The sequence below is a fragment of the Sordaria macrospora genome, chromosome 2 (assembly GCF_033870435.1).
Source record: "Sordaria macrospora chromosome 2, complete sequence".
Classification (NCBI taxonomy): Eukaryota; Fungi; Ascomycota; class Sordariomycetes; order Sordariales; family Sordariaceae; genus Sordaria; species Sordaria macrospora.
The window spans coordinates 5,426,596-5,451,988 of record NC_089372.1 but is presented as its reverse complement, the minus strand read 5'-3'; the positions used below and the strand labels follow the sequence as shown (position 1 = coordinate 5,451,988).

The window sequence follows — 25,393 nt, the reverse complement described above, 5'->3', positions numbered from 1 at the left end:
GGCGCTTCCATGTGTTCTGGTAGCAATCAAAAGGCGCCAAGCCGAAGCCATACTTGTTTTGACATTCATTCGCTTCTTTCCGGCGATGGCGGAGGAACACATGACGACCAGGTTGCTTTCCTTTTGCCCATTGCATTGCCCCCTCTTGATCAGTTCTTTCCACTTTGGACGCTTCCAGAAGAAGTCCTTCCTTTCGGTTGCGCGAGGGTAACACTTCATCCACGTTCTTCGTCTTCTGGTTCCTCGTCCCGTATGGTGGAAAAACTGCGAGCTCCGGGTTCTGTCAAGGGACCGACATGTGGTTCTGTCCTAAAGAGCTCCAGTGAATCTCGGTCCGTGGGAGGCAGTCCCGCAGGACCTCCATGTTCTTCCTCAATGTTCTAATGGCAGCATTATTGCTTTTCGTCTCTGCTCTATCTGTTGCTTTGTTTTATCGGGACTCGATTATCTCGCCCAACCGGGCAAAGTCGATGCTGATGGTCTCTAAGCATCTATCCAGCCGTGCCTCTGCTCAGGCTTCATGCTAAAAGTCCTCAGTCCACAATCTCCGCCGCGCCACCGTTTCTGCTGTCGCCGCTCCGTCTCCGAATGTACCTGGGCGAGCTGGCCCGAGAAGTTCAACATGCCATTTGCCACAGCAACCTTTGTCCATGTCCCAACCTCCGGCCTGAACCGTTCATGCTTGCAGTCAGTAGTCACATCTCAGGAACAAAAAAGAGACCATGGCTCAGTGACATCGTCTCTTGGCACGATTTTTCAGATTCCAGAAACCGGGGTTGGTGTGTTCCTGACTTCCACACTACGGAACGTCTTCTGCCGACCTCGATGCTACCTACCCCAGATATTTCACCCCAACAACCCCAATTCAACTAAAGTGTTACATCGACTTCACCCAATATGGAGTTATCAGCTTCTAGCTATACCCAAGAACAACATGGCATACCCCGATGAAAGTTTGACTTGGACTAAAGTCTTTGCTCCTCAATCCGCTCTGGTCGGCCTTCAAGGACACTCCGAGGCTTTGTCGTAATACTTCCTGTTTAAGAACCCATTTTGATTCTCGTCTTTTAAGGGGAGAATGAGGAGTCTATACATTATCAACGCAGATGTTTGCCGGCACAAAGTTAACCTGCTTATACGAAATACCACTTGATGGAAACTGATACCTTCTAGGCACAAGGTCATGGCGACTACCAGGTCCAACAACATGATCACACGAGTACGACGACATCTTTCGTCACATACTCAAACTGAAGCTGAAAATGTCCAGCCCAATATTAGCCTAAAAGCATCCGGAGACAATGCTGAGGTTGAGGCTCGGTCGACATGCATGAAGCACATGGCTTGATCCGTCCCTCCCACTGTCCATAACAAGGAATGCCATGTGCTGGAGAGTAGCACGTGGTGAACAATACCGGAGCTACTAGTGTGGAGAAGGCAGCCATAGCACCCTATTCGTTGAACCAAATTCCGAGAAGAACATCTCAAAGGTGCACAATCAAGCGGGTGTGTGTCCGACTTCAGTATCCGGGTTAGTAGTGATGAGGCTTCTCAAAGATATAGTCGCTATATATTGCCTGGCCTTCGTGCCCTCGATGTTGCTTGGTCTTCCTGTGTGATAGTCAGTAGCTGTTGCAAGTTCTTCTTTCATCTTTGACAATGCTGTCTCCAGCTCAGGCCTCCGCTCTTCTCGTCGCCCTCGGCGCCGCCGGCGTCACGGCCCAAACACAAAACCTCTGGGGCCAATGCGGCGGCATCGGCTGGAGCGGTCCTACTACTTGCGCCTCCGGATCGTACTGCTTCCACCAGAATGACTGGTACTACCAATGCATTCCTGGCGCCGGTCCTACAACAGCTGCTCCTGCTCAGCCTACCACTACCCTGATCAGCACCACCAAGGCGCCCACCTATTCCTCCTCGACGGCCGCTGCCCCATCACCAACTACCTCAGTCCCTTCCGCCGGCGGCGGTGGCGTCTGCCCTAACGTCCCAACCAGCTTGGGCGCGTCGGTCTCGACCCTTCCTGACCCCTTCACTTTTGCGGGAGGTCAGAAGGTTATCAATCGCGCTGACTGGACTTGCCGTCAAGCCGAGATCAAGGCTCTCTTCGAGAAGTACGAGCTCGGTACACTCCCAGCCAAGCCCACCGTCTCCGCCAGCTACTCCGGCAGCACCTTGAGCATCACCGCCTCGACGGGCGGCAAGTCCATCTCCTTCTCTGTCACCATCAACAAGCCCTCAGGCTCTGGCCCCTTCCCCGCCATTATCAACTACGGCTCCTACGGTGCCAGCATTCCCGTGCCCTCAGGCGTCGCCACCATCCTCTTCAACAACGACGATATCGCCGCCCAACAAGACGGCTCCTCGCGCGGCAAGGGCAAATTCTACGACCTCTACGGCTCCTCGCACTCCGCCGGCGCTCTCACCGCCTGGGCTTGGGGCGTCTCCCGCATCATCGACGCTCTAGAGCTCACCAAATCCCAAACCAACATCGACCCAACCCGCATCGGCGTAACGGGCTGCTCGCGCAACGGCAAGGGCGCCTTTGTAGCAGGCGCCTTCGAGCCTCGCATCGCCCTAACCCTCCCCCAGGAGTCGGGAGCAGGCGGCGCCGGCTGCTGGCGTCTCGCCAACTGGCAGAACTCCAACGGGTACAACGTGCAAGACGCCAAGGAAATCGTCGGCGAAAACGTCTGGTTTTCGCCCAACTTCAACTCCTACGTCAACAACGTCAACCAGCTGCCCTTTGACCACCACCTTTTGGCGTCTCTCGTGGCGCCCCGCGGTCTTTATATTATGGAAAATCCAGACTTTGAGTGGCTTGGCAAGATTAGCACGTACGGATGTATGGGTGCTGCGCGCAAGAATTATCAGGCGTTAGGAGCGTTGGAGGCGTTTGGATACTCGCAGGTCGGAGGACATAATCATTGCAGTTTTCCCGGTGCGCAGAGTTCCGAGTTGAATGCGTTTGTTAGCAAGTATTTGTTGGGAAATAGTGGGACTACGACGGGGGTTTTCAGGACGGATCAGAATCTGAACTTTAACATTGAGAGTTGGTGTCCTTGGACGGTTCCTAGTCTTTAAGGGGGCACAAGGGGGGCTGGTCTCAGGAAGGAAATTAGTAGGTACGATTGTGGGCTGTGTGAAGGGGTTGGGATTTGGGAGAGGTTGGAAGGGGAGGAGGCAGTAGAGGCGAGGATGAATACTGGGAGGTTGAAGTGAAGGAAGGGGGTCGCGTTGGGTGTTGAGGCCAAAGGGTAAGGGTAAGGCGGTTACTTGGCTGTTGATGGTAGCATGGAATATGAAGGAGATGAAGTAACTCTGCTTGTACATAGTCTGTTTGTTCGAATATGAAATGCACATACTTCCCTTTATTCCATCGTCAAGTTGCTTGCTGCTTCAATTGTTTTTCTGTGGGAGAACGCTCTTAACCACTTCTGTCCAGGTCCGGTCTAGTTGTTGGTATGAAGTAAGTAAGAACTCCCTAGGAAGCCTGACAATGGAGGGAGAAAAGGCCCTCTGGCCCAAGTCCCTCAATGGAATCTAACACACACATTATGTGAATATTAGACTACGGCACAAACTGGGTCCTGTCTCGACGGCAATGAACTGTGAATGAGGAGAGATCAGGAAGATGGATGGAAATAGACACTGAGGGAACTTTGAGTGCATGAGCAGAGTTGAATCAGAGACCATGGGATGCGGCTACTTACCTGTACCCATCGAGCAGTTCAGATGTCTGGTTTATGGAGAAACGTGACCATGGCCTCGACTTCGCCGGAAGCTAGACTTGTTGATCAAGTCATCAGGTCAACCAACTGCAACAAAAGTGATTGTGTGGGGAGGCAATGGGAAGTGCGAAAGACACCGACTACTCGTCTGGGTTAGAAACGCCACCGGCGACCCATTAATTGTAAGTCAGACAAGATCGATTCTAGACCTGACTACTAGTGATTGCCCTCCCGTGGACAGACAAGACGGTGATGGGATGTGAGCAAGAGAACTTGGCGCATTCCATATTCTCAAGTTGGATCATGAACTACTGTAGATCGTAGAAGCTCACGCCGGTCTCGTGTTCAGTTCATTTCGGAGTTTCTCTTTAAAAGGCACGCCAGGGCAACAGTGGCGCCATGTCCTCTGCGCAGCTCGCTCCTTCCACAATCCAAACGGGAGCCTGCCGCATCTCGTCCCCGACCCCCTTTGCCGGCCGGCTGTCTGATGATCAAGCGGCAGGAAGTTACCGAGCAGAACTCGCAGGCGCACGCGGCGCGACAACCTGATCCTCAGACGCAAGCACCCGCTTAGAGATGAGACGAAGTTCATATGTCCCTCCCTTCATAGGGACAAACTTTGTTACCTCCTTCCAACAATAACCATTCAGCCAATCTCCCATGTAGTGCAGAGGTTTAGCATACTGGATTTTCATACCTCAATTTTGGAAATCTCCAGAGACCCGGGTTCGAACCCCGGCGTGGGAAATCGCATATTCTTTTTGCGTTTTTCCGGAGGCATTCACTTTTATTGAGTGTTGCGCCGCTGGTGTTGAGGGGCAGAGGTGCCTGCCTTTGTGGCGAGAAATGTCGACTGTCGATTTTCTGCACAACCGGAAGGTGCCGATGTCGGTCTCACTCAGTTACTGCACTTGTGCAGGTACGAGCCAGGTGCTTGTACTTGAAGTTTTAGCGGAAATTTTCCCGTGTCTTCTCTTCCTTTCTTTTGTTTCCTTCTCCTGTCATCATGACCACTACATCACAACCTCCACGTTACACACGTATGGACTTTGCGAACCCCTCTCCTTGAAACTGCGGCATTTCATACTGATTAATTCCTCTCGGCCTCAATCACCGTCAAAGTCTACTCCGATTGACGTTCGTTGCTCTTCCCGGGCTCGTTACTCATCCCATCATAGCCGGATGCCCACCCGTCTACCACGACAACACACTCTTTTCCGGAAACGGGCTCCGGTTCTTAACCCCTAAGACTTAAGCACGATAGTCACAGTCTCGGCCAAAGTATACAGCCAGTCTGCACACGCCACATGCAGCAGGACCATGCCACGAGTCACGGGAGTCGGAAGGGCTACGCCGCGGCGGATGAGCCAGAGTAGCAGCCCGAGTCGAGACCCTGACGCTCATCGCGGCTCGCGCCTAAATCACAGTGACCCACAAAGAAAAGGCCTGTCTGGTAAACAACAAGTTCAAGACATCCATCTCTGTCTGACGTCCTGTCAAGGATCTGCGTAACATTACACAACAGATACTAATTCAGAGCCTCTCATAGGTAGAGATATACTCGGAAACACCCCTTTCCCACCCAACGACTCGCAACCGCCCTCGAACATCGTCCCTCTATTTTCATCCTCTCCCAAGCCAGGCAGGCCTCTCGTCTGATGCGGTGCGGCTTCCGAGATCTGTGTCGGCGCGTGCACAAGTGCAGAGTCAGCGTCATCTGCACCTCCGGCTGTTCAATCATGTCCGGTACCGACACAGGCTTGCCAGTGCGGTATCTGGATGTTGGGCATCGGGTCTTTGACACAGTGACACAAATAAGCCACACGTTCCTCACTTCTAGTGGAGTAGTTCTCCTGTTCTACCATTGGCTTGTTTGTGCCTTATGCGGCTTCCTCTTTACAGTATGAGGCTTCCTTCAGGGGAGTGTCACTGGGAGCAGTGATTTCTCCCTCGCCCGATGATAACACAATGATGGCATCTGTATGCTCCTGGGAGGTCTTCTCAAACCAAAGACCACAGTGAGAATGGAGGCGGTAACGGGTTAAGCAAGATGGCTTGCTTGCAGACGCCCGCAAACCGTGCAACAAATAATGATAGACGAGAAGATCACTGGCAGAACATTCAACAACCATACTTGCTTGGTCAACAAATGGATAGGTATAAAGGTAGGTTCTTCCTTCATATCATCATTCCACATGTTTCTTGCAAAACCCTGTATCCATTCTCCAGTCAGCTCTTTCTTGTTGTGACGAAGTCATGGGCGGAGGCCCAAACCTTGGCAGCATCGCTGCAGAATTGTCGTCTCAGTCCTACAACAGATATTATTCGCAGATTTCCCAAAAGACACTTTCTTTCAGAGGCAAAGCTGCCGAGCTTGCCGCAAGCCAATGGTATTTGGTAGCTTCCAAAGTCGTTGATGGATCAGGATCACAGACATTGGTCTCGCAACTCGTTCTCATAACCGTCGTTGAGGGCCTGTCTATGTCGCATTTATGATGCGGGATTGTCGGCTGCGTCCGTGATGGGATTGTGACTGTTTCGGAAGAGAGCACCACCAGAAGCAAAGTTCCTGGCCACAGCTCTTCACCGGCTGAATGGTTGTGGCGGTCAAGGGCTTCTGGAGTCGCCTATGAATCTGCACCTGCAGGGTTTGGGTGTCTTGCATGAGAGACGAGACCTACCTATCCCACTTGCCACAAGCCACCAGAAGCAAGTGACTCTGCAAAGAACGAACTTCTAAACTGGGGAATCATGATCTTTCCCTCAGCCATATGACTTTGACACGGGGCTTCCGGTGTCTGTCTTGGGAGATCCTTGAAAAATGGGCGTTGGGTTCCGTCAATGTTTCACAGCGTTTCCTTGCTTGTTCCGATATATCATTTTTCTGATTGGCACTTCTTCGTCATTTTACAAAGCATATTTCCATTGCCAGTGGCACTTTGATTGGTGTTGTGGTGCTCTTTCTAGCCGTCAGTCATCCCACAGGTGCTCGTCTGATGTGTCGGTACCCCAAACCAGCCAAGGTATGTGAGTAATGATCTTCCACATGTAGCAACAAGCGCTGACTTTGATATAGATGCGTACATACTGTTAAAGATTGAACGGTCATCGAACTTACCCTGAGTTTTGAGTGGACGACTCCGTATTATGCTCCAATAACAGCACATCGGATTACTACAACCAAATCGATTAAGCGCCAGCGTGAGACTGGTGGACTTGTTCCGACTCATCGGCCAGCTATGGCTTGCGAAACTCTCAACGATTTCCCTTACCATAGCCGATTACCAGTAGTGTCAGCTGTCGGTCTTGAGGTTTTCTGGCCAACCATGCGTTAACACATTCGTGGCCCTGGAGAGCAGCCATGAAGCAGTTCAATGACCACGAGACCTCCTGTGATGAAAGGTATGGACTGGAAATAAGCCCGGGATGTGTTATGAGACAACAACTGCCGCTGGTCACATCCGAAGCCGCACTAGGTATCGCGCTTCGTCGGCTTCCTCGAGATATTTCGGTACCCGGTCTCGCGTGTCTGGAGGTGTGGGAAGGCAAGCCACTTGGTCTTGTCTCCGCATCATAATGGCTCGAGGATGTCTCGGTTCCGCCTAACTTCATGGAAATTGCAGACCATGGACGTTGTTGGGCATCATCGGTGCATTAGCGTACCATCCCATCGGTTTCTCGTCGAGGTTGGGGGAGGTTGAGAGTAGATTTAAAATGGAGCTCATCTCTGTCATTTCTGATAGATCTTACAACCCAGAGATCTTCAACTTTACGACCCACGCTCCTGAAACCCACACGTCCTAATTTGAGGATTTCACCAGACTAGGTTCCATCTTTCCACCCACTTACGAGAGACTATGACTTCACACGTGAGTATAACTTTTACCCATCACATCATCTCGAGGAACTTGCTGACTTCTCCCAGGGCCATCATTCCAGGTCCACAGCCAGCTTGCATGGCGACGGCCATGGTGAAAGATACCACAGAAGCAGCGGCAGGGAATTCAAGAGCAGCAAATCAGGATCCAAAAGAAGCACCGCAGCCCACAATTCACGGACCCCTTCATACCCCGTGTCATTCCTCTTCGCCGTGAACGAGTTCACATTTTCCTACGAGGACAACTCCCCAACTCCTAGAGACCAGTGGAACAACATTCTACCGCCAGCTACCGGAGCTGGCTATCACAGTGCTGCACAAGTGCCTGTCTTTCGATACACTGACGGCGTCATCACACTTGCGGAGGGTTATCACTGGTGGAGATCCGCAGCAGGCCAGCCCGGCGGTATCTACAGATATGACGCATTCAATAATTATATGGGACAAGCTACGGACTACGCGGTACACAGTATAGTCTCCTGTTCCGAGTCACCATGCCTTCCTTTCCTTGTCACTGAGGGAGATCCCACTCTCTCGAACAGCTGCACACATTTAAGCGGCTGTCACTGTCAGGCACCGTCCGGAGACAACGAACTGATTCATTGGAGACTACTGCACTTCGACCACATGGATGGTGTTTCGCGAGCAAACGCAGGATATTACGGACATCCATATGTTGCGGGCCAAAAACCCTCTTGGATGCCAGCTTTAGTGCCCAAGGTGTTCGAAAACCCCAAGGGATCCCAAGTCCCATCGCGGGGCCTCTCCGGGGACGTGTCTATTGTGATAGGCCTGATGGCTTTTCACAGTCCTCCCGGCAATCCGAACCGTGTATTCGAGGACCAATGCTGGTGGCAAAACACATGGATAGGACCTCGTTCAAGACCAGCGTATTGTAAGGAGTCCTCAATCTCTATGGTACCATGTACAAGTTAGCGGTCCACGTACTAACATTTAACTCAGATACTCCCCCGGGCCACAATCAGACTCAAGGGGCCGACCCTTTACCAAGAGGCTTCCTTGTCCATGTATGCTACGATATCGACCCGGCAACAACACCCCCTGAGAATACCACCATACAGCACAGGGAACACAATAGAAACATATTGCGCTTTGCAGCCGAAGAAGCGTGGGTTTACGACGACCCAGTCAATACCCACTGATGGGAGTCTCAGTTGGGCGTTTTCAAGGGGCACTTTACGCATGCCATGATCTTCCTTTTTTCTTTCACTGTTGTTGTTCTTCTCTTTCTTTCTGTCTTTCTTCTTTCCTGACACCAGTTGGATCTGTTTGCATTTTGGTATTACTCCCGTCTGTTGCACCGACCTGGATTCCTCTCAGCTGGCTGAGTGGATATTGGCCGTCTTTTGTTTACTTTACCCCTGATTCCTGTCATCAGCCGCTGTCCTGTACTCTTTCCCCACCTTTGCCGTAATGTTAGCCTGAAGTTGGGCTTGGATACGGAAGGCCTGGGCTGCTAATCCAACCAACATCCTGGGGCAAAGGGGGGAGGCGCCCTTTCGATTCGGTACTAGCTTGGGCTTCTTCTTCGGGTTCTGCGGGACGGAGCCTTACCTTGGGGATTGGTTGCATACCATAGGTTCTCGACGTTTGTTTATTCATTAACCATTACCAGCCTCCTGTGCACGTGGAGGCTGGAATACAGCTTGTTTCTTGTGTTTCTGTTAGCTAGCCAGGGTATAGGAAGAGGCAGTTATAGGCACACGACATTATGACCGACCGCCCATCTTCCTTCCACTCGTGGATGGTGACACAGGCACACGGATTTAATTCATACAAATCCAGCTTGACGCTTTTGACCGCCGCAGCTTTGGTCCTAGACAGGAATACTTTTGCAGAGATATTATATCGAATATTGTTGACATGGATGGACATCATCATGCCCTTGTGTGGCACGTACGCCTCATCTACCTATAAATAACCGCTCTCCCCCCTCTAGTCCATGTCGTTTCAGGGCCATCATTACTATACATACGCCATAATGCTCTTCTCTTCTTTTACCACCCATCCGTGACAGCGGATCGAAAATCGGGGATGCCGCCGCTCAGCCTCTCACCGACCAAAGCGTAACCGGCGACGGTACAGGCGCGCATGAAGTAGCATGCCTATCCGAGACTCTTGTGTGGCCGGCCACCCCTTATGCCTTGTCGCTGGTCTGTAGGAGGTTTCTGTTTTCGTCTGTTGTTCAAAAGCTTGTCTCATGTCAAACCTCCGTCTTTGCTCATACCGCGTCGGGCAATCTGACGGCGATATCTCCTGACTGTGTGATGTACCTGACCCAAGGCAGAGAGGGGTATTGTAACTGTTCAAACAGAGTTAGTACGCATAGACAAAACGAGTGGGCAATAGGGAAGAGCTCACCTTTGGCTCCGTAATCTTCAAATACCGCACCTGAATCCCACTCGTGGTGAAATATGGAATCTCGAACTTGACCTGAATCGGCCTCTTGGCTCCCTTGCCCGGAGCTCCCACCCCACCCATACTACCACCAAACCCACCCGTCATGCCACCGCCATGCTCATCATCGCCCCGTACACTGGGCAGGCCCAGCTCCGCGCGCATCAGGAACTCCTTGCCGCCGCCAAATTGCTTGATCTTCCACACGATCGCGCTCTTCTCGGGCGCGTAGTGTACGCTGCCCACGTTCGTCCGGAACCGCGGCGTGTCGGCGTCATCCGGGACAGGCACGATGATCTCCACGTTGTTGGCCGTCGAGCGGCGCTTGAACTGCGCGCGCGCCTTGAGCATGTACTCGATTCGGGACCCGGAATGGGATTCCACCACGCACTCGACCCAGATCAGCGGCTTCACCTGCGTGTTGAGCCGGTAGGACATGAGCTCGAACTCGCCGTCGGGCGGGATGAAGGAGATGGTGCGGTCGTTTTCGAAGCGCGACAGGCGCACGCACTGGTGGAACTTGACGTCTTCCATCTCGATGGCTTTGCCGCGCGTGGTGCGCCCCGTGGTCTCGAACATTACTTTGTCGTTTAGCCCTAGGCGCAGCTCGGGCATGCCGGAGAGGTAGCACTTCATTTTGATGGCGCCGAGGATTTCAGAGCGTAGGACGTTGCCGTTGGCGGACACCAGGAGGTTGAGCGACTCGATCACGTCCAGGAAGACTTCGTTCTTGCGGTAGCGGATGCCCTCGGAGCGCCACGACACGGCGTTGGTGACGGCGATGGGCGGGCGCGCTTGGATTTCCAGCTTGTGTGATTCCTGCGTGATGTACTCTTGCAAGATCTTGGACTCGGTCGTTTGCGGGTAGCCGAAGTCCATCATCTCGTCCAGGAGCTCGTAGATGATGACGAAGTTGTCCCGGATCGATTCCTCTTCGAGGGCTTTGAAGTATTCGGTGAAGACCTCGACGATCTTGTGCAGGAACAACAAAATCTCGGCGGCGTTGGTATTGCGTTTTGTGAGGGCGAGGAGGTAGAGGTTGTTGTGGCGGATGTAGAGGTACTGTGTTGTAGCAGAGTAGCTTCAGTATTTTGACCCTAGAGGTTCTCGCGGGCTGATGACGGACTGTAAACATACATTGATACCCTCGTGGGAAAAGCATGGTGGTACGGCGGACGACTCTTCTTCGGCTTCGCTTAATAGGATAGGGAACTTCTCGACGGCGGACATGGGAATATCACCGCGGTAGTTACGGGCAAGGAGGGTCTATAAGTGAAGGCGCATTGGGCGGTCAGCTTGGATGTGCTTTGCTCTTGGACTTCGCGACACCGTCAGGATGGCCATTTCCCACCTTGCCCTTAAGATCTAGAAAGAAAATGGCAGATGCCATGGTGGCCAATCGTGTATGTTGTTGTCTGGGGAAATCGAGTGTAGAGAGGTGTTGTCGTTGGCGTCGTGGTCGAGGAGAAGGTGTTGTCGACGGAAACGATGGTGGAGGGGCAATTGGATGTACAAGGCGCAAGCTACGATTAGGGGGGGTATCGAGTAGGCGCGAGCGCCAAAGGGGGTTCGGAATCGGTTCGTTGATGGACTATATCATGCGCCGTGGGTTGGTTGATTATCCCGTCAAGAAGCTGGGTGGCAGAAAATGCAGAGTATCACCGTCGTCGATGTTGTCTTGTCAAAACCTAGGTGTAGCGCGGGCGAATTACAATATCGTAGACGAGTGGTGTGCAGTTGGCCGCCGCTATCGATCGCGACAAGTGGTGACAAGCGATGCATCCAGATCTCGAAAGCACAGGCCAAGAACACCCTGGCGGCCAGCAATGCCAGCCCAGAGCTCACCCACAGCACACCAAGCACCAGAAACGCCAAGCACTCGTGGTCAGCGAGGTTCCCCTTTGTCAAGCCTGAACAAGCTTCTTTGGCTCCAGCTGGCTGTCAGCTGGCCCCTGCTGGATCCTTTGATGGAAATGGCTTGGTAGGTCTTGGCAGGGTCGAAAGGTGAGCACTTCCATTGAATCGGTCAATCGGTCAAGCTTTCCAGGTGATGAGCCACATCCTGTCATCGTCGTCGGCGCAAGGCTCAACATCTGTTCCGGTAGAAGGAAAGGAAGTGGGGCAAGATTTTGGAACGTCGGATCTGCCCCACCCGAAACTTGTGGCAGCCCGTCTTCTGGAAAAAGGTCCGTGCTTCTGTGCCAGATCCACCCAAAAATCACCCTTCCGCAGGAGTATTTTAGGGAATCTTTGTCGCCCAAATCTTTACACTCTTTTTCTCCTCTTTTTTTTCTCTCCAACGCGTCCTCAGACAGTGCCGAACATCGCAAATGCACACTCGGCTCCGGCATTCTGTCGGGGTTCCGAACCGTGTCCTATGGTGATTCTGCGATTTCGCGACGCGGAGAGAAGGGGAGGAAATCTGGTATTTCTCTCCCAATGGCTCCATAAGAGCTGCCCATGTATGTTTTTCTTTTCTTCGGGAAAGATTGACCAAAATTACTCGGGCGGCGTCAGAGGTTCCACACATTCCCATTTATCACCGTAAAACTTTGTGGTGTTTTGCACAACTTTTGCATTTGTATTGCCGTTGATCGTAACGCAAAGTGCCCATGTTCCATTTTGGTCATCGTTCTACGTCGCCGGAGACCCGTGTGCCCTTCTACGGAGACGGAGGTCTGTCTACGCCGGCCGGCCGGCCGACATCTCGTGTTCGGGCTCGGATTCGGAGCAGCCATTCCTTCGCTCCTTGGCCGGAAGACGGGAGACCCGAGACAGACGGATGAATGAAAACTTGGAAGCGGACCTGTTCACAGTCGGCCCGTTGCACCCGGGCTACTTCTACTCTCCGATGATTAGTGATCGATATCACCACACACACACACTGCCGAAAGTCAATGCCGCAGTGTCTGCCAATGTCAGTGTGCCGCAATCTCGAGCGTTTCACCGGTTCAGCTACCAAGAATTCCGCACGTGATGATCAGGTGGTGGTCTGGTTGCTCCCATGGCGTTGGTGGTGCCGTCTTTTTGTTCCTCATCGTTGAGCCATTCGACCAGCCGTACACGTACAAGCCGTGCCAGCCATGCCATGCCAACCAGCTGGACCGTTATCTGTCTGTCTCTGGTGGACGAGACATCCCATCTCGGTAGCTTCGCCGAGCCATCAGCCTTTTTAATTTTTTTTTCGCGTTTGCGTGATTGTGTTTGCTTTTGTTTTCTTGCTTCGTCTCTAGGTTCCTCCATGTCGCTTGATCAGTGCGGCTGATCTCCGTTCCGTCCTGGACCCTCACTTTCGGGGATGAGCGAGAAAAGTTCCGCAACATGGGAAATCCAAGCGGGTGTAGAGGACATGGGGAAACTTGATTCGAATTTCAGGCACGATCTTTCCGGAGCACGGATTTATCAATGAAAGGCCCGCCGCTAGCCATGCTGGCCGTGTCTTAAAAACCCTGAAAGGCTGTCTGGCTATTTGGTGTGCACATCAATCTCATCAGTGTGAGTCGTGGATGAGGAGGGATTGGGGAGCCGTCCGTGGGAGCTTCGATGTGATGCAGGGAAAACGGGAAAGCGCACGGAAAGAGGCCGCGAGAGGAAATAATCGACGGCTGTCTTTCGCCTTTTACATGTGATGGTGGATCAACAGGCCCATCCCTGGGGACTTTTTAACAAAGCGAGGGCTTGCAAATCCAGTCCGTTCTTTCCGTTTGGTGGCTCCTCTGTCCGTTTTATTTTACCTACAGGTAACACGTGATGGATATGATAGGCGTCTTCGGTTTTGCTCGAGTCGAGTCGAGTCGCCTGAAGTTGCTATCTTGGGATAAGACGGACTTGATCAAAAGTACGGGCGAGGTGTAAAACGCTATTATGAGCTAGCAGTAACTGATAGTGGTTGTTCAGTTGTATGGATTCTGAATCCTTCCATCATCAACACCTATGTTGGCGATTGGCAAGCACGGACAGTAGATACCGTTGCAGCTGGCAGCTGTCTTCTGATATCATGTGTTCAATATCCATGTTTCTTGACTTTGCTGGGATGCTGCAGTTGGTGAGATGATGCCGATCGAACCGTCGTAACTCGTCATCATCATCTCACATGTCGCATCCTTCCTTCCTTCCTTTCTTCTTATGCCATATTGTGTGTTGTCTGCTTTTTCTCCCACTCCCTTTCCGCCAGCCCCGTTTCTTCGTGTTTGGTTTCCAACTCGATTCCCAGAAACAGAGAGCGTCGCACAGCGAGTGTTGCTTGGACCCCGCGGCGATTTGATTGTTGGTAGCAAATATCCCTGGTAGGGTGGTAGGATTGACGGCCAAGGGAGGGGCAACAGGGCAACAGGGCAACAAGGCAGGGGGAGAAAACGTTCGAAAGGGGCCAAGAAGGGCGAGGGGTTCGCGATAGCAAGAGAAACAGAAACAAAACCTCACGGATGAATGGCGTCTTTACGTTTTTACCTCAGCCCATCCCCATTCAACAGCAACCCATCAAACCCAGCGCAGCAGAGTTGCAGCACGGCGTATGGGGTACATACAGCGTACATGTCGCCCACATATAGGTGTGGTATACGTAGCAGCAGCTAATGCACAGCATCAGGGTAGATTCAACGTGCACGGTTACAACGGGCTCGCGGTGGTTGTCAAGTCATTGATTGTCTAATACCGATCGTGAGATAGCATCGAAGTGTGTGATTGAGGGTCTCGTTGGAGTGTTGGACACTTGGACTGGGCCAGCAAGGCTGGAAAGACGGGGATTGGGTCTGAAAACAGCCGAAAGCCACGGCAGCAACCCCCAATACGGATTGCCCAACAGAGTGTCGGAAACAACGAAAGCAAACCACGGCTCCGTTGGGCGTCCAGTGTGTGTGTGTCCAGTGTAAAGCAGACAACCACGAGAAATGAATTCCCAGCCTCGGAGATCGCTGCACTTTTGCGGCCGCCTGACCTTGACGTGACATTCTTTTTCGGAATAACGGGGTTTGCGGTTAGCCTGAACAAGTTTGCTCTTTGGCACTAGGAAAGACCAAGAAACAACACCATCGAATGTTTGTTGAGATGGAATCCACCTTCAGATTTCACGTTAGGTTATCAGATTTGGGAGGTGGTCCCGATTTAACCTGTTCCGAGAACTTGGTAAGCCCTTCTCACACAGTTCTGTTTAGCTCGGGTTAATCTAGCATCATGACATGCTTTGAAGGGCACTTTGGGATAACCTCAACCGATCATTACGGAGTCACCTCGATGGGCTCATGTACGAGAAAGGGTGAAAAGATCCATAGCACTATGGAGTTGGAAGGAAATAGGGCTTGTGATTCCCACGTGCTTGTCCGCTTTGCTGAGCTTCTTCCATCCTCCGTTTTCCAGTTTGACTCCTCACGGTGCAAAGTCTATGCGCGAGCACTTTGGCGCTATCAGATGCCGCCCTGTTTCTCACTGACTGTTGATGTCTTTGACGCTCACATGGGAGGGAGTTAAGAGAATACGCACAGTATGGTATCTCCGCATAGCCTCGATAGCGCGGAAGGTGCAGTCAGTGACTTCAGGCCACAAGACGGCGCTACAATGGAATCGTCCTCGTCATCCCACCGTCTTCCACTCGACGGGAACGTACAGGGCACAAAATGTCACCGAGCGTGACTGCCATGTGAGGTGGCCCGCCCTTTTTAGTGGTGAGAGTCTCCTCTTCTCATGTTTCTGGGCTGTTTCCATCCATTTGGCTTGACCTCCCTCAGTTTGTCACTTTTTCTCCCACCACTTTTTACTGTTCGACACCACCACCTCCTCCACCACTTGAAACCTCGACACTGCCAGGCACCACGCCATTTTACCGACAACCCTCACCGAATTTGGATCTTGTTTTTGTTTTCTGGGATCTCTGCTTCTTCCTTACGCTTTGTTTCTCAGCATAACGTTTAGGCGACATTCTCTTCGACAGCGATAGCGATATAGGGACTTTGTCTCACGCATTGATAGTTTACCAAACAACCAATTCTTTTCCGGCCTCAAAGTCTGCTCTTACTCAACACACTGCACTTCAGCACACAGCCTTTTTTCTCTGCATCTCGGCAGCTCCATCCGCCGCCGCGCTTTTGCCACCTCAAAAATCCGAATCCGAACCTTTTGCCCATCCAATCTCAATCAAACCACATCTACCGCACAGCTCCATTTAGAAGCGCTCTGCCGCTTGGACACATCAGACAAGATCCGTACATAAAGCCCGGTCGGCGGCAGCACCTCTCTTTGTTGGGCAGCACATGTCAGAAAAGCACAGCAGCGATTGCCTTGAACCGATTCCACTTCGACCCTGCGAAACTGAGTAGCGACTCCGCTGAATCGCTGAATTGATATTCAGCCAGCGCATTGTCCATACGAAATCAAGTTAGCGACGAGGGAGCGGATACGAAAAAGTGGAAACTCGGTAGCCGGCAACAGCGAATCTCAAGGTTGGAAATCGTCCTGGTGACGGCACCATCCGAGCCAGGTAGCATGGAACATCATCATCATCGTCACATGCACCCGCCGTCGTCGCAGAAGCACCAGCATCAGCACTATCAGCAGCCGCCGCCGCAACATCATCAGCATTATGAATCACATCAACAACACCAACAACACGACCAGCAGCATTCTGCACCTCTCCCCAAGCAGGAGCAGACCGACAGCTCCTCGGCTCCTGTCTTGGCCGCCTTGCCTGCATACCCGACGCTGCCCCCTATTTGGGACTCGACACATTCACCCGCATTGAGTGCATCTTCCACGTCCACAATGCAGGCCTCAGCCTCTTCGCTATCCTCGTTGCCACCGCTTGTTCTGCATCCTCCCTCCTCAGGACTACAGCCCAACCAACCACGATCACGCTCGCCATCGTCGAACCGTTTCCAGACCCGGGAGCCAGCACCATTATCGCTCTTCGACGGCAGCCCTACGACTGAACTTCCGCCTATTCAGCTGAACCGTGAAAGGAGCAGCTCGGATCACTCCCTCCCGTCGATAGCATCTCTGAATGTTGGGGGCTCGCTCCCAACTCTGCAGCCAACGCCAACACCACAACCTCCTCCGAAGCTCACCTGGCCGAATTCCAACCCATTATCGGCCTACTATTCCGACAATGATAATGATGGACGTGGCGCATCTCCCCAGCAGCGTCATGACCGAAGATCGACCAGTGTCAGCCTGGATGATCCGCAGGTCATGATGGCTATCTCCGCCCTGAACGAATTGAAAACTGGTAGGTGCTGGCGAACACACAGTGGCATTTTATAAAGTGCTAACAAATGGGTCCCCAGATTCAGTTTCATCCCCTCCCAACCGTAACACACCACTGCGTGGTGGGACGAGAGACCGGAACCAAGAACCCGAGCCTCTACTGTCGCTTATAACCACAGCCCATCCGATCATCGAAAGCACGGTGCAGCGATCTTCTCACCTCTACACAAAGACCAAGAACTTTTCGCCCCGTATCAGATCAGGCCTCGAATACGTCGAGGGCTCGCTAATACCTGTCGCAGACACGGTGAACAATGTCGGTCGCCGAACCGGAATCGAGTCCGGCGTCAGATGGATTCTTGGAAAGCGGACTAAGAGTTCCAGCGATACGCGTGAGAGCGGGCAGAACAAGCGGCATATGGCTTCTAGGCCTATGAACGGGACCGGGAGCGAAGCACGGTTTTCGGAGGCTTCGACTACCGATGGATCCCGCCGGACTTCGATTAGCACCATTGAGACGTTACCCGCCTATGACGACCAGCGATCGCCAGCTTACGACGAGACGGTTGAACAAAACGGTCAGTCACTTGATCCCAAGTCAGCTCTCCATTCGCAGATGGGAAGCGGACGGGTCCAGGTCACCACATCCAGCCTCAAGGAGACCATGAAGGAGGAAAGTTTACGCTCGCTCAAGTATGTGCTTGAGACGTTGAGGGATGTGACCAACACCCTCCAGCAGGGCACCAATGAGTTGAGCTCCGTACTTGATCAGTATGACAGAACGACAACCAGAAGAGATGGTGAAGACCATGTCATGACCGACGGGTCTGCGCCGGAAGAGGATCGCACGAAGCTGGTGGAGCGTATGACTGAACTCCGGCAAAACATTTACTCCAACATCAAGGATGTTTCGTCGGTTGTCTCCAACTACACTGGCGCTGCTTTGCCCGAGAATGCCGGTAACCTTGTCCGCCACCATCTTCTCAGCCTGCCCATGGTTTGGAGTCAGGCTAGCAAGAAGACTTCGAGCGAGCAACCAAACTCGCAAGACCCGAATGCGCTTGTGCGTAAGGCTGCCAAGGTGGCTCTCTCTTTTAGCAAAGAGGGATTGCATATTTTCTCTCAGATCATGGAGATCATCCGTACCGCAACCGATCACGCGGAGGACTGGAGAAATAAGAAGATGAACCAGTCGGGCCCCATGAACGGTGCAGAGCATGAAATTCGGCTTGTGGTTGACCAACCTCTTCCTCGGGTTGCTACCATCAATGGTGATCTTCCCATGAGGTAGAAACTCATGGTATTTACGAAAGAACCCGCAGCGAGCAACTACCGTTACAAGGGAGACCCGTTTCTATTAAAAAGCATGATGGCTTCGGTGGCTGGGGTTGCGACGAGTATAAACTTTCTGTTACGATTAGAGCTTTTCTTTTTGGTCGGCGTAAAGAGCTGATGAGCTTGGTTTGGTTGATTGGGTGCGGGATTTGGACGAGAGAAACTTGTTCTGAATCTTGGGAACAGGACGTTAACCGTTATATACCACTTTTCCTTTTTCGTTTGTTTTATTAGTTGATCACACTTGCTTGGGATACCGATACTTGAAGTTCTGGCGCCTGGGAGTACCTTAAATCTCCACACCACATTACCCTTACTGGGTTGGCTACATCTTTCTGGCTCTTTGTAAATGACTCATTTGTCAATTTACCATTTCTCACCGAGCGTCATTGTTCCAATTCAGTCTTGACCATACGGATGGACTGAAGCGAGCTTGGTTTCATCGCAATTTTCATCCAACTAACCAAAGAGGTCTCGCAGCTCTCATCCAAACTAAGATCATAAACCCACTCCTAAAATATCCTCACTAACTCGCACAACCCGTCTCACCTTCACGCCTTCCCACCCTCACTCAACCTTCTCAATTTTCTCCTCCTCCCCCTCCACATCCCCATCATACTCAAAAACCCCAAACCACCCAACCACACACCCCACCACTGGCCCCAAGCTCCTCCCAATGTGCAACCAATTCCACCTCCTCACCAAATCTCTCACTTCCTGCAAGTTACTAACCAGCGGACCCGGCTCAATTTGCATCTCATTAAGCCTCATCAACGCCTTATTAGTGGGGAGCATGACGATGAGCGTGAAGGGCATTATGTAAAGGGTTAGGAGGGCTGCTGTTGTGAAGAGTTTCCACCGTTTCTTTTGGCTTTCCGTTCGGGAGGTGGAGCGAAGCTTGTAAGCTGTGTACCCATAAAGAGAGGCGGTTAAAGCAGCGAGAGGTGGCATGGAAGCTGCGCCGAGCTTGTAAAGGGATGACCAGGAGGAGAGAAGAATGGGGGCTGTGGGGGAGGAGGTGGGAGAGGTGATGGTGGGGATTGAGAGGAGGGGGATTGAGAGGAGGCAGCCTTTTGTGGGAGTGTTAGTATGGGAGTCGAGGGGAGAGATGGTGGAACGGAGAGAGGATTAAAGAAGTGGACTTGCCTGAGAGGAAGGACCCCGTCATTAAGCCCAACTGGGCGCCGGTTAGGGCGGACATCTTGGTCTCTCGAATTGAGTATATTAGATGGAAGATATTGTCTCTGTGTTGAAGTATTGTACGATGTCCAACGTAGGGAGTTTGGTATTGGGTTAGATATAAGCTTATGATTTGGCAATGAGCTCAATTTAAGCTAGAACCTCATAGGGTCGAGTGCTGACCCGTGGTGGTGTGATGACGGCCCGCTTCTAGGATGTCAGCTCGGATGATAACGGAGTTAAGACGTAAATGACTGGACAGCTACATTTTGAGGTGCCCTCTGAGGCTGAGAACTGTCTGACTACTGTTGATGGTGACAAGTACGATATGAGTGGATTAATTGACGAAAGACATACCTCCTCATTGTTGTTGGGGGGCCATTGCGTAATGTTTACACGATGGTAGGCGCACGGAACGTCCGCTTCACTTATACTCGGCTCACAGGTATTCGAAGGGGGGAATTGCTAATGTCCAACGCCTTCGATTGTCCTAGAGACAGGATATCATTTGCCTGTTGGAGAAGTACCTAAGGTAGCTCGTCGACTTCAACCTTTCTCAGCTAATACGTTGATAGGAAGGAACGACAAGTCCTGTTCTGTTGGTCAACTATTCTCACGAGATGAATGATCCCTACCCCTGTTAATTGTGTGGGTACTTAAGTATTATTTCGTCGTCAAATCCTCAGCAACCCATTGAATCGCGCCAGTGGTTTAGTGGTAAAATCCATCGTTGCCATCGATGGGCCCCGCGTTCGATTCGCGGCTGGCGCATGATAACTACTTTTTTGCGCTTTTTTGCATCTCGGACCTTTTCGATATTCCTAGCACAGCATCTTTCTTTGTTTGTTTTTCACCTTTTTCATATCACCTGTTACAATACTGCATACAAGTTCATATTTCTTCTGGTTCTTGAGGTTATTTTCCACTACTCGTATGGCTCAATATTCCCGATTGAAGCAACAATTGAGGAGTGTCATGATGTTCATGTTTCGGTCCTTGCGATTGTCTGCATCATATCCCCGACTTTTGTCGAAGCAAAACCTACACAACTCGAACTCTTCCGCTCATCATCATACCTTTTATCTAACTAGGTACCCCTTCTTCTTGGCCTATAGCCTTTTGCGTGATATACTGTGCGTGATGCAAGCAGGCAATCAACGAAGGTCGACAGTAGCAAACCACCACGGAATTTGAGTGGAGGAGCAACCGCAGTTTGGTGAGCTAACCCATGATCACAACGGTAGCAATCACTCTCGGCAAGATGGCCAAAGGACCAAATATATAAAGGCGAGTGTAGCAGTAGCATTCGGTTACCCGCGTCACATCCCCACGACGTGAACACTCTCCGTTAACTCCCCCATCAAAACCTACTTCATCTTATCTCCTCTTCCTCAACCCCCTCCCAACTCCCCTCCTCCTCACCCACAGCTCAAAACATCAAAAATGGGCCCCGGAATCCACCCTCACACCCTCCCTCCCCGTCCCCAACGATCCCAACCCAAGCCGGCCACCACCAGAACCCACAAACTAGCTCGAGACAACCTCTACCACCCCCGCGGCAACACCTACTTCTTCAAATCCCAATTCCTCACCACCCTCCCCTACCCTTCGGGCTCTTACGCCGGAAAAAACATCATAGTAACCGGCTCCAACACCGGTCTCGGTCTCGAAGCCGCCCGTCACTTTGTTCGGCTCGGGTGCAGCCGCATGATTCTCGCTGTGCGGAACCTCGAAAAGGGCAACCAGGCCAAAGCCTCCATTGAGCACTCAACTGGTTGTTCCGAAGGAATTATCTCAGTCTGGGAACTCGACCTATGTTCTTACAGCAGCGTGCAATCATTCGCTTCTCGCGTATCTGCGGAGTTGGAGAGGGTAGATATCTTGCTGCTTAACGCGGGTGTTTGTGCTTTGAAAGGACCGTGGCGGATTGTGGAAGAAGATGAGGAGGCGATAACCGTCAATGTCGTCACCACCTTCCTCTTGGCCTTTCTACTGTTTCCCAAGTTGAGAGAAACTGCCCGCTTGTTCCCCGACACAGTCAGTCCAGGACCAACGATGACGGTGGTTACATCCCTCGCCCATACCTATACGGACTTCCGCCTTTCCCGGACTGCACCCGAGGGACAGCTTTTCAAGAGTCTCAGTTCACCCGATAGGCCGGAAGCGATGTTCGACGACCACACAGATCAATACTTCATTTCCAAACTTTTACAGATCTTCCTTGTCCGGGCGATGGCGGCGGAGTGTCCTGTGGAGAAAACGGGGGTGACGATTAATTGTGTTCAGCCGGGATTCGTCAAGTCGGGGCTTTTCAAGTTTGAGAGCCACGTACATGGGCTGTTCGCGGTGGCGTTTGGGATGGCGATGAATGGGCTGGTGGCTAGGTCGACAGAGTGTGGGAGTAGGACTTTGATGCATGCTGCTAGTCAGGGCGGAAAAGAGAGCGGAACGCATGGGGGGTATTTGTCGGATTGTATGATGGATGAGCCGGGTGAGTTCGTGACGGGGGAGGAGGGGAGGGTGGTGCAGGAGAGGGTGTGGAGGGAGTTGAGGGGGAAGGTGGAGGGGGTTTGTCCGGGGGTTCTGAAGGGGTTGGAGGTTTGAGGTTGGGGTTGCTACGTAGAAGGGGAGATGGATCGGATGTGGTGAGGACGTAACACCAGGAATACTTTTCCGGGTGTTGAACCGTTCTTAATCTGCCTTCGGGCTGAAAATGAAAGTGTGTTTTGGATTATGATATCCCTGTTTGAATACAATTCAGGTGTTCTGATTCTGTCAAAGGCATATTGTAGTCCTCTGGATGCTTTTTGGATTCAATGAAATGCCGTTTCAGAAGGCAGAAATGCTTGATTAATCGTACAATAGGGGTATCTGATAATAGGCTGAGATGCTCCCTGGTATTACCTCCTAAACGCAATGCCGGCTAACTAGTAATACAAAAGCAACGATATCCCGCCTTTCCACGCTCTCTTCACTCCATGCTCTTAACGAGCTTGAACCTCTCCTCAGAGCCATTAGTACTGCCATCCAAACCAGCGGGGACCTCCAAACCTCTCTTCACAATCCAGTCAACCAAAATCTCCAGCTTATTGACCGTCAACATACGAGGGCTGCGACCACCCAAAACCTCAGTAACCGGCTTCGCCATCACATCCTCCAAATCCTCCAAACGCTCATCAGCAGGATGCTCAGTAATAAACTCCTTCAAAAGCACCGCATTCCACCCACACCCCCAAGCCGACTCCACATCCTTCTTAATATCATCACCAACGTAGAGCTTCAACCAAGGAACACTCTCGCCAAACTTGCCGATGCCAAGCTCATGAATAACCGCCCTGCGAGCCAGAATCTCTCCGGCCTGCCACATCAGCTTGTGCGGCTTTGACTCCTCAACGTCGTACGACATGACGGTAAAGTCGATGTCGTATGACTTTCCGTCGACGGGGCGAGCGCTTTCGAAGTGTGTGTCCTGCTTGGACTCTCGTTGGAAACGCAGGGGGCTGACGTCAAGGCCCAGAGAAGAAAGTATACCGCCTACGCGGTCGTCGGAGTTGCTGATGACGCCGAGGACGACGTGGTTGATGGAGGGGTTCTCGAGCTTGTTGGTGGCCTTGTGATGCTTCATGGACTGGAGAAGCTTGGGCATGTTGGAGGCAGTCTTGTAAGCGTCCCGAGTGGAGAAGTGGTGGAAAAGTCTACGGCCAAGATCATCCAGCTGGTCTTTGTGAGCTGGGTTGCTCAGACTGGGCTCAACGTCGACGAAGATATTCTTAATAACCTGTAGTGAAATTTCATGTCAGCTTCAGTTCAGAATCAGATATATGACCAGGAAATTTGACTCACCTTCGTCCACCAATCTTCGGGGGTCATGCCCTTGATGTGCTTGCCATAGTTCGGGTACTCTTTGGTAGCTGTGGTGATGCGGTCGTGAAGGTAACGGGCCACAACATCGTCGCTAGCGTGTTGAAGGCCGTTATCGCGAGCAAACTGACCGTAAGTATGGTGAACGGGCTCTTTGGGAGCATAGAGGGTCTCGAACGCGTCAAAGCATACGAGGAGGTTGTACTTGGGAGCTCGCGAGATATTCGCGGCTTTGGCGGCTTGAAGTAGTCCACGCATGATGATATCGAAACTTGCTGGGTTGGTAGAATAGGGCTTTGTTAAAGTGATGGTCACTGGCAGAAGGAAAGTAGATAGACGATGGGCTTGGGCTTGAGTTTAATAGTCCTCGACCGAAGAAGGACAAGGTTTGTCTCGACGAGTAACGGGGGTAAGGTGATCCATAAGTGACTCGAGTGAGTATGAGGCAGAGAGTGTGGAAGATCGATGATGAATACGGATTTGGGTTGAGGTACCTGGAAGCCGCTAAAAGGATAGTGGGGCATAGAGGGGAAATGCAGCAAACAAGACCTTCAGCTTCGTCTGATATTGATCTCTGACAACTAACCTACGGGAAACGTATAGCTTACTCACTTTACCTAAGAGTCTTTGCAGTCCACAAAATGGCCTTGTGAATAAATGCCATGAACCCAGGGTCCTCCAGAAATGCTTCATCAAAGTGGCCAAGAGAGTTATAAAACGACCGGCCGCCCTCAAACTCCTGTGCCCACGCAATGGGGTGACGCTCACCGTGTTTTCCTCCAGTATAGGTCTCTTCGTTTACTTCCAAGAGAACCTGGAGATGCTGATTATCCCACGGGTTGGTCTTGAAGTTGTACCATTCGTCGAACCAGTCCCATACCCACTCCTTGTCTGCCGTCACACCGAACAGTTTCTTCTTTCCCTCGTTCTCGCCTTCGGGTCTCTTCAGAATTCCAGCAAGGGTAGGATGGCCCCTGTTGTTGATAACGGGCCGGATCTTGGCCATCTGCGGCTCTGGATGATCCGTAAAGACGCCACCGATCAAGCGGCCATACCACGCACTCGACTGCATGCCGAAGCTGGCGCAGTGGATGCCAACAACGCCGCCGCCGGAGTGGACGAAGCCCTTGAGTGAGTCGAGCTGGGAAGAATCGAGGAACTCGCCGGAGCATTGCAAGAGAACGATGACTCGGAACTGTGAGAGACTTTCGGGCGTAAATATCATAGGGTCTTCGGTTGCCGTCGTGAGGAATGGGTGGGCAGTGGTCGAGGAAGTTGCCGCGAGGTCTTCGAGAGCCTTTATACCAGCGGGGATAGAGCCGTGACGGTAGGCTACAGTGCGGGAGAAGACCAGCACCTTGAAGGGTTCGGCTGAAGACATGGTGGACGTCTGGCGATAGAGGAGTTGTCTTGGCCAAGCTTGGGTGGCAATGAGAGGACAGTTAGTTGTCCTGCTTTCAAGCATCCAGGCTATCGGGATGGGAGACTATAAGACATTGAAGGATGCGATAGAGATGGCATAGTCCCGGAGACTATTGATTCTCATCCCATAACGGGAGCCAATGACATTTTAGCCATGATGCTGGTGGGGCGTTGTTCGGATGAAGTTGATGGGAATCACGATCTCCATGCGTTCAAGTGTGGGGGAGAAGATGGGACGAACTGTCGAATTGTGGGGGGATGCACGCGCTATATTATAGCGTTTCTTGCAACAATAACCCGTTGTCCGTCCCTGCCCCAGATTGGAACTTCAACTCTTTCAACATGTTTCACTGAGCTGTTTCTCTTCTATGAAACA

The 25,393-nt window shown here is 51.9% G+C and overlaps 7 protein-coding genes and 2 non-coding genes across 9 annotated transcripts; 5 read left to right on the top strand and 4 right to left on the bottom strand.

Annotated features, from left to right (window-relative positions):
• Window positions 1–1,659: 1,659 nt before the first annotated feature.
• SMAC4_13321 (uncharacterized protein) lies at window positions 1,660–3,084 on the top strand (the record flags this gene model as incomplete). The annotated part of the gene is made up of 1 exon (XM_066091373.1): window positions 1,660–3,084. The coding sequence occupies one exon, from the start codon at window positions 1,660–1,662 to the stop codon at window positions 3,082–3,084; it is 1,425 nt and encodes a 474-aa protein (XP_065946276.1).
• A 1,303-nt stretch (window positions 3,085–4,387) lies between these two features.
• Window positions 4,388–4,478, top strand: SMAC4_13320. The gene is given in 2 exon segments: window positions 4,388–4,425; window positions 4,444–4,478. It is a non-coding gene; the product is annotated as a tRNA-Glu (tRNA).
• Window positions 4,479–9,411: 4,933 nt separating this feature from the next.
• Window positions 9,412–12,022, bottom strand: SMAC4_05058 (uncharacterized protein). The gene is made up of 4 exons (XM_066090222.1): window positions 11,378–12,022; window positions 11,164–11,292; window positions 9,991–11,088; window positions 9,412–9,931 (listed from the first exon to the last, which is right to left on the bottom strand). The coding sequence occupies exons 1-4, from the start codon at window positions 11,414–11,416 to the stop codon at window positions 9,851–9,853; spliced, it is 1,347 nt and encodes a 448-aa protein (XP_065946275.1). The 5' UTR covers window positions 11,417–12,022; the 3' UTR covers window positions 9,412–9,850.
• Window positions 12,023–15,733: 3,711 nt separating this feature from the next.
• Window positions 15,734–18,870, top strand: SMAC4_05057 (uncharacterized protein). The gene is made up of 2 exons (XM_003346751.2): window positions 15,734–17,242; window positions 17,301–18,870. The coding sequence occupies exons 1-2, from the start codon at window positions 16,504–16,506 to the stop codon at window positions 18,509–18,511; spliced, it is 1,950 nt and encodes a 649-aa protein (XP_003346799.2). The 5' UTR covers window positions 15,734–16,503; the 3' UTR covers window positions 18,512–18,870.
• Window positions 18,871–19,122: 252 nt separating this feature from the next.
• On the bottom strand, window positions 19,123–19,756 carry SMAC4_12746 (uncharacterized protein; the record flags this gene model as incomplete). Its single annotated transcript, XM_024655685.1, has 2 exons — window positions 19,123–19,625; window positions 19,702–19,756. The coding sequence occupies 2 exons, from the start codon at window positions 19,754–19,756 to the stop codon at window positions 19,123–19,125; spliced, it is 558 nt and encodes a 185-aa protein (XP_024511533.1).
• A 678-nt stretch (window positions 19,757–20,434) lies between these two features.
• On the top strand, window positions 20,435–20,505 carry SMAC4_13319. Its single transcript has one exon. It is a non-coding gene; the product is annotated as a tRNA-Gly (tRNA).
• Window positions 20,506–21,177: 672 nt separating this feature from the next.
• On the top strand, window positions 21,178–22,338 carry SMAC4_05056 (uncharacterized protein; the record flags this gene model as incomplete). The annotated part of the gene is made up of 1 exon (XM_003346750.1): window positions 21,178–22,338. One exon carries the CDS (start codon window positions 21,178–21,180, stop codon window positions 22,336–22,338), a length of 1,161 nt encoding a protein of 386 aa, XP_003346798.1.
• A 367-nt stretch (window positions 22,339–22,705) lies between these two features.
• SMAC4_05055 (uncharacterized protein) lies at window positions 22,706–24,053 on the bottom strand (the record flags this gene model as incomplete). The annotated part of the gene is made up of 2 exons (XM_003346749.2): window positions 23,578–24,053; window positions 22,706–23,512 (listed from the first exon to the last, which is right to left on the bottom strand). Exons 1-2 carry the CDS (start codon window positions 23,851–23,853, stop codon window positions 22,706–22,708), a joined length of 1,083 nt encoding a protein of 360 aa, XP_003346797.1. The 5' UTR covers window positions 23,854–24,053.
• Window positions 24,054–24,135: 82 nt separating this feature from the next.
• SMAC4_05054 (uncharacterized protein) lies at window positions 24,136–24,976 on the bottom strand (the record flags this gene model as incomplete). The annotated part of the gene is made up of 1 exon (XM_003346748.2): window positions 24,136–24,976. One exon carries the CDS (start codon window positions 24,974–24,976, stop codon window positions 24,209–24,211), a length of 768 nt encoding a protein of 255 aa, XP_003346796.1. The 3' UTR covers window positions 24,136–24,208.
• Between the last annotated feature and the right edge of the window lie 417 nt (window positions 24,977–25,393).